This window comes from Solanum tuberosum, unplaced genomic scaffold (assembly GCF_000226075.1).
Source record: "Solanum tuberosum cultivar DM 1-3 516 R44 unplaced genomic scaffold, SolTub_3.0 scf00834, whole genome shotgun sequence".
Classification (NCBI taxonomy): domain Eukaryota; kingdom Viridiplantae; phylum Streptophyta; class Magnoliopsida; order Solanales; family Solanaceae; genus Solanum; species Solanum tuberosum.
This window is the reverse complement of record NW_006239749.1, coordinates 34,424-42,545: the sequence shown is the minus strand read 5'-3', so window position 1 is coordinate 42,545 and position 8,122 is coordinate 34,424. Positions and strand designations below refer to the sequence as shown.

General features: G+C 33.6%; 2 protein-coding genes across 3 annotated transcripts in view; both read right to left on the bottom strand.

Moving 5' to 3' along the window:
* The window catches only part of LOC107057757 (putative late blight resistance protein homolog R1A-3), a 63,485-nt gene that overhangs the window by 44,250 nt on the left and 11,113 nt on the right, over positions 1-8,122 (bottom strand). The window lies entirely within an intron of this gene.
* LOC102578211 (putative late blight resistance protein homolog R1B-23) lies at positions 2,163-6,075 on the bottom strand. Its single transcript, XM_006367554.2, has 3 exons — positions 4,380-6,075; positions 3,171-4,284; positions 2,163-2,566 (listed from the first exon to the last, which is right to left on the bottom strand). Exons 1-3 carry the CDS (start codon positions 5,468-5,470, stop codon positions 2,555-2,557), a joined length of 2,217 nt encoding a protein of 738 aa, XP_006367616.1. The 5' UTR covers positions 5,471-6,075; the 3' UTR covers positions 2,163-2,554.

The window sequence follows — 8,122 nt, the reverse complement described above, 5'->3', positions numbered from 1 at the left end:
AAAAAAAAGGCCTACTCCAAAAAATCTATCAATTAACAACATATATTGTTTGAAATTGACGAAAAAGAAACAATAAATTACAATAATTAATAAAAAAAATTGTTGACGAAATTGACGAAAAACAAATTATAAATTACAATAATTAACAAAATAAATCTCTCGACTCCAACAAATCTATCAATTAATGCCACATAAATTGGGACATGGCAAATAACATATATTATTAAAAAAATATTTAAATAATTAAGCTGTTAATTATTGTAATGTATAGTATTACTTATATTATTTGTAAATATATTTAAATATTATATGTTAGGTTTTTTATCCTAATTTATATGGCATTGATAGAATTTAAAGTGTCAAATAATTGTTAATTATTGTAATAGATAATATGGAGTATTTAAGTCATTTATAGTATAGTATAATTAATATATAATATGTAGTATTTAAGTGTTATATTATGGAATTTGAGAAGTTATTGAAATTTTTATATGATTTTAAAAATATTTTAAATTGTTAGCTATTGTGATTTGTAGTACTTTTTTCAAACATAATTTTGAAAGTAATATTTATTACTCTATTTGTTCTAATTTACGTGGCACATGCAGAATTTTAAATATTAACCCTTTTTTATGTCTCTTTAATATATTAAGTTGTTAATTATTGTATTTTATATACTAAGTATTGGACATTTGTAGTGATTTTATTGGAACAATGGTAGTAAATCCTAGACTCTTCTAATATATAGTAATATGATGATATGATAACTGGTGTTGGTTTTGAGGTTTGAGACAGGAATAGGGTCGAATAATAGTTTCCTTTTTAAACATTGTCTCAGATCTGATATCTGGTATATTCAGTTGCAGGCAGAGATAAAGATTACTGAAATACATTGTGTGCTTTGAATTCTTTTAGTTCCAAAGCATATGGACATGTATTGTGATTTGTAACTTTCTCATTGTTCTTTTTTTGGGCTGTTATTGATGGTGTCGAGCTCACCTCGACCATTTGACTGAGTACCTGCTTCTTCAAACCAAAGAGGTATCAGGTATCTCTGTTTAGCGGTCCTTAGATAGATGGGAAGAAATCTCTTAATATTTTTCGCTTTTGTTATTTTCACCTGCTTCATTGATTGACCGCTAGGCCATACACTCGGGTGCTAACATTCTCATTTCTCTAACATGTAGCAGAGTGGCATCACAACATTTTGGTGAACTCATAAGAAAATAGAAAAGGCTGAGACCATTCACTTCAGGATCTGTAAAATCTAATGACTTACAACAAACCTCAAGGACTTGCATTGTGAGATGTATTTAGTTTACAATGAAAGCAACAGCCGTTGGACGTTTTACAGAATCTTTTATTAAACGAAATAACTCATAAAGAAATTACATGTGATATTCCAAATTGCTCTAGCTACAAACTCTGGATACCCTGTTAAAGAATAACTCAATGGGCATTTTTTGAGTTGAATTTGAACGGATTACAATGGGTTGAACTAACAAATCAGCTGATCCATCAAAACTTTACTACAGTTAATGTTTGTGTGTGTGTCATGAAATGGTATTACAGTAAGCAAAATGAGTATAGCACATTTGTGTTGACAAGTTGGGACTACAACCCTGTCATTTTTTGGAAATCCATCATGGTTGAGTTCAACAGAGCTCAGCATTTTGTTAGAGCATGCCACGCTTTCTCAGTTTCTCCACAATTAATTGAACTTCATCAGCATACACATCTTTGGTCACAGTAAGTTTCTTCTCTTTCATATCAGTTGAAATTGATTCTATCCCTTTCATATCGAAAAGACAAAAAGGATGAATCTATCTAGGGAAAAGGGTTAAAAATGCCCTTAATGTATCTCAAATGGGTCAAAAATGCCCTCCTTTCACCTTTTGGTTTAAAATTGCCCTTTATTAACAGCAGAGTGACATGAATTTTCTTTACCTATTTCAAAATATATAACCCACTTAGTCTAGAAACCCATTTCAAATCTGACCCGATATGCCGATCAATTTTGGGTCATTTGTTCCCATTTGTTCCAACTCTTTTCTTTCTTCCTACCTCCTTCAATTTATCTTCTTATTCCATTTCTCGATTAATTTCAAGAAGAAAAATAAGGTAATTAAATCTTAAATTTGTTCCTTGCTGACATTGAAACGTTCAAGAAGAAAATAAGATTTATCTTCATTTGATTCTGAAGCCTCCTGCTTCCAACTATAAACACTACCATTTAAGCTAATGACCAACCAAGAAAATCCAATTCCAAAGAAAATGAACCACAAAAATAAAAGCTTCCTTTGCCATCTCCACCCACAATTTGGTCCTGACAAAGGCTCTCGGGCTTTCTTCAGCCTTGAACTCGAAGAGAAACTCCCATTCATGTCCAACAATTTGCAATTTAAGGACATCTTTAATAGAATCTCCTTCATATCTTCAGAAAATGCCTTGAAATCTTTAGAGCAAACCCGCTCAGAGTAGAAAAGCTCATTAAAAGTCAATAATTGATTTCATCAATTCTCAAGCAAACCTGTAAACCCACCTCTACAAACTCCTAATCAAGCTCCTAAAAAAGCAAAGCATTACCTTAGTTGCAAATAATGAAATCAACTGAGTAAAAAATTGAAGAAACAAAAAAGTATTATCTGAAGAACATAATTAGAGGTGTTGAGATTTGCAACCCTAAACTGCCATCTCGGATGCTACAAAAGAGGTTGAGAATCATGGTAAAATGGAGTTCAAAGATAAGATAGGTTAATATGAAAACGGGTTTTTGGTTGGGTTTGAGTTTTTGTAGCATAGATGGGTCGGGTCGTTTGGGCTGAAATTTAAAAATTAGGTGGACCAATAAGATGAAGCCATTTGGCTAATTAAATGACTCATCATTTATCATGTTAGTGGGCTGTTAATAAAGGACAATTTTAAACCTTAAGAAAACGTTGAGAGTATTTTTAAACCAAAAAATGGAAGGAGGGCATTTTTGAACCATTTGAGATACGTTAAGGACATTTTTAACCCTTTTCCCATCTATCTATTTGGTGTACTCAAAAGAGAAAAACCCAAATGTAAAACGAGGCCACCAGGTAAAGATAACAGAAACAGTTCATAAAATTTAGGCTATTTCTGATTCATCAAAATCATGCAGAATAAAGCTTTTTTCAGTAGTGTACCTCGATGAGAATGAGCTTGAAATTAATATTTTGATTATCTTCCACTTGTGTTTCTAGTATATTCATGGCTGACTTGACAACCGACTCATTGCAGTTTTCTACCTTGATGTACTTGAGAGAAAGGATGTCCTTGAAACAAGAAGGGATCTCCATAAGATCTTGACATTCATCCAAAACCAATTGTTCAAGGTTAGGAAAGGCATCATCAGCTACAATCCATTTCATCAAGTACACATATTTTAGTTTCAAGATTTTGAGTTGAGGGAACATGCCATTGCTCACTTTCCATTCCCTATGATCACCAAATTCAACGTAGTACAGTTTGAGTACCTCAAGGTGCTTGAGATGATCAGCAGTTTCTGATAAGTACTGAGAATCCAGGTAAAAGAAAGCGAGTTTCAAGCATTTGAGATTTGGTGCAGAGATGTAAAAGGGGATGGTTTTGAAGTCTTTTGATCCATAAAGCTTTAGTATTTCAAGCCGTATAGGAAAATTCAGCACATGGTACTGATGGGGGTTTTCTAAGCACTGGACTTCACATATCAGTTTTCGAAGATTAGGTGTTTTTCTCAGCATCAATTCTGCATCCTCAACACGAGAGAAATATGGAGAGGAAAGGGTTTCCAAATCATAAAGTTTTGCAGAGTTCTTCAGTAATGCTTCTTCATTTTCTGGGCTGAAGTTAGGAATATGCAGATGTCTCAATTTAACCATATCCCAAACTGTACTAGGTAGTGATAGTGTGTTTTCTGTCGCAGCTGGTATAGTAATTAATATAAGAGTTTCAAGGTTCCAAAGATTGGATATGCTTGAAGGAATTGAATTCTGATCAATGTGTGCAGATAAATACCTCAAGTAAAAGAGCTCAGTTGGAATAGAATCAATAACAACCTGGTGCTCCAAATCCAATACTTTTAGAAACTTGAAATTTAATAAAATGCATGAAATTGATAAAGCACGAGAGGTTAAGGGACGAACAGTAAAGTATGGGTCGTAATTCTTAAAAAGTACAGAGCCAACACGTGAGCAAGACGCACTCCATTCTACAAGATTCTTCATATCAGTGAAGGCCAAGTGAGAGTAAACACAGGAAGAAGGTTTGGTAATCTGATCCCTGTGAATATATCAATTAGCAAAAGCATATCATTAATTTTCAGATATAACTTGAAATACTTGATTGATTGAAATTACCATTACTTATCATATTACCGTTTTATCCATAGTAGAAAATTCTCCTCAGCCGCTCTTTCCTTGCAGAAATCGAGTAATACATCATGAAGGCGACATGCTTTGACTTTACCATTTGAATTGGCCCTCTTAGTAACCATTACTAGATTTCTTCCAATAAGATTCTCCAAGTTACCTTCTGCTATATCCTCCAAGCTCCTGCCTTCACTACTTTTTATAAATGATTCTGCTATCCATAACCTTATTAACCTTGAAATATCAATCACTCTATCCTCTATAAATGCTCCAAAATATAGGAAGCAAGACTTAAGATGACAGGGTAAAACATGATAACTTTGGTCTACAATGGCTCTTGAGTCATTGTGAATGTGGGTACCCAAATTGTTGGCCACTTGTTCCCAACATTCTACTTCCTTTTCCATCTCTGACAGAATACCAGCCACCAAAACAATTGAAAGAGGGAGTTGTCTACACATTTTTGCTATTCTCTGCCCAACATCTCTTAGGAGAGGGGAGCAGCTTTGTTCACCAAACACTTTCTTTTCAAGCAACTTCCAACTTTCATCTTCGTCAAACATACGAAGATGAAGGGGATCACTATGAACACTAGCATATTTGGCAACTTCATGATGTCTTGTTGTTAGAATGATTCTGCTTCTGTTATTGGCATCTGGAAAACAACCTCTTAAATCATCCCAAGCTCTATTGTCCCACAGGTCATCAACAAGGATAAGGTACCTTCGGGGCAATAAAGTTTTGCGAAGCATATCAGCTAATTCACTGGCACAAAGTTCTCTACGCGCAGAATCATCACCGATAGCATCACATAGCAAGGCCAATAACAAGTCCTTAAAAGAATATACTTGAGACACACAACATTGTGCACAAATATCAAAATGAGAAGCAACTGACCTGTCAGAATAGAGTCTGTTGGCTAAAGTCGTCTTACCTAAACCTGGCATGCCGTGAATTGAAATGATATCTTGCCCTTTGGTTCCATTCAGTAGTTTTTTTCTTAAATTTTCTATGACATCCTCAAACCCAACAATCTCATCATTCATGCTTGGAGTCCTTGCCAATGGTGATGATGTACGAGCAATGACACTCTTCATTGAATCCTCAACTGTGATCTTTCCCTGAATCTGTGCTTTGATACAAGTAATCTCCTCTATGATATCCAGGAGCCAACGCTCGAGGCACCAATGAGGAGCTTCTTTGTTAATACAAGCATCAACTACATATTCCACCTCATATGCTTTCCTAATTATCTGTGTAGCACAATCTTCATTCAGTGTCTTGAGCTTATTGTGTGGCTCTTCTACGACAACCTTCAAAAAAGGTTGCAAGCTCTCAAATTCCGTTTGAATAACTTGAAGTTGATTCTTGAGGAAAGCGAGTGAATCTGAATAACGGCCTTGGAAATCCTTCAGGTTTTTCAACAGAAAATCGACATAGCCTAGTCCATGAACCCTTGGCAAGTTAGATTGAAATGCCTTTGCATGACAAGGTAGACCATCGCCTTGATAGGCTCAATGTTTCTTGGAAGATCAAAACCAAGTGCTCGGTTCATATCATCCAATACTGCGTCTTCCTTCTCCCCCTTAATATCATATAATGAGTAAATAAGAAGTCCAGCATCAAGAATAACAGAATCCATATCTTGAAGATGAAATTCCAGATCTAGTATTGGCAGTTGAATGATATTGTCTCTTAGAAGGCAGAGCATCTCCTGAAGGATAGCCATTTGATCACTCAAACCAACCGTCTTTTGAGCTTGTGGTATGGTGGACTTCAAAGCTTGCAGGACATCAATATAAATACTGTTGCCGCTGATGCCTGGCTCAATGGACTTAATTTTCATTTCCATGAAATCAGAAAGCAAACGACTGACTTCACTTGGAGCCAAGTCTTGATTTCCGTTGCCATAGATTGGCAAATGCAACCACACAACCATTGCGATGTGGCTAGCCTCAATTAAAGCATGAGTATAAAAAGTAGTATGTCGGTATGGAGGCTCTATACATTTGTTTGAAACAAAGCAGACAAAAAATCTCAATAACTTCAACTCCTTTAACACTTGTTCTATTTGTTCCTTCATGTGTCCTGGACAAAAAACCACGAACATGGATCATTGATCTTCACTAGAACATTGAGGTTCTCCACAAAAACATCCATGACTTCCATCACAAATTCGGGGCTATGAGTATGATCATCATCATCAATCACCTTGTTGGTTGCAAGTGGTGTTTTCGGAAAGGAGTATTGGGCTCTGAATTCTTGCTTAGTCTTCCAAATTACGTCCTTCCAGTAGGCAAATGAATCCAAAGCAACCCTAACTTTTTTAAGACACAGAATCTTCATATTTATGTTCATCTTCCAGTATTGTATTCCTGAATCTGGACAGATGCTAAGTATTCTAGTACACTGACTTTTCCAAATATCTATCATTTTCTGTGAGACATGTAGCATACCGCATTCACTTGCAAAAGGGAAGCTTTTCAAATGGAGAAAACAATCAAGCAATTTTAAGTCCCATAGAAAGAAATTTATCCGATCCCTTGCAACATCCGAGTAATTTGCATCTTTCAGCGCGCTAAGGAGACCATCTTTCATATCAGACAATTCATTGTTGAAATACATCCTTGTTACACAAAAACTAGAACTGTTGTGGACTGGGAATGAAGAGCAATACAGAGTACTGTAGTTTCTTTCTTCACTTCCTTACCTCAGAGTATTTGTATAGTTTCTTTATACAATATGTTAGATAGAAAATTAAAAGTAAAGAGTTACAAAAAAAAAATGAAAGATACCTCTTTTTGAAACAGACTAAAAAAAAAGTAAGATAAACAAATTAATTGTTTTCAAAGACCGATGTAAGTCAGCGTTTTCGAGGAAACTGTACTTACTAATTGCTTTACCTAAACACAAAGTGTCGTCTTATATGTATTATCATATTATTATAAACAAAGACAATAACTTTATGCAAGCTGGTACTAACAAAGGGGTGGCTTAATAAAATATAATTTGTTGAAAGACTTGGTTCAACAAACAAATATACTTTATATATCATATCATATAGTATCATATATTACTATTACTATAAGTGGGAACAAAAAAAGTTAAAAGTTGAATTATAATTTTACCCCTATTATAAATTAAAATACTATAAAACATTTAATTATTTAATTTAAATAGTAAATTGTATCATTTTAATTAATTTGTTAATGACTTTTGTACTTCCTTAGATTAATTTCCTAATTAAAAATATATCTAATTTAATTACATATTTTATCATCTATAATCTATATGTATATAATAATAAATTAATAATAATAATAATCCAAAAATAATCTTCATAAAATGTATAATTAATTAAATATTAAATTATTAAACAATAAACTGACCGTATACTAATTAATACTAATGATATTATCATCATATGAAAAGACAATGTTGTCATTGTAATTACTACCGGTTTAAAACTAAAAGAAGAGGAAGGGTTGATATTAATTTATTCATTAATTCATTCATATGATAATATCATTCATTTTTGGTCTTTTCAAATTCCCTGGATTAATGGGGGAAGAATATTCTCTTGATAGAATTTATATAAAAAGGCCTAAGTTCTTGACATTACTATTAATGTTATATTCATAGATGATTCTCACTTGACTTTAGACTTTTTTCATATTTTTTGTAAGTTGTGCACCATATTTTTTTCCATGAAGCAATCATTGCTCTTTTGATTTGGTTTACCTCGTCAG

Bases quoted from the DNA above. Each gene is read 5' to 3' on its own strand.
- LOC102578211 (XM_006367554.2), bottom strand. From the start codon at position 5,470: ATGAAGAGTGTCATTGCTCGTACATCATCACCATTGGCAAGGACTCCA. The intron at 4,285-4,379 runs GTAATATGATAA...ATATATTCACAG, and splicing joins TTTCTACTATGGATAAAACG to GGATCAGATTACCAAACCTT.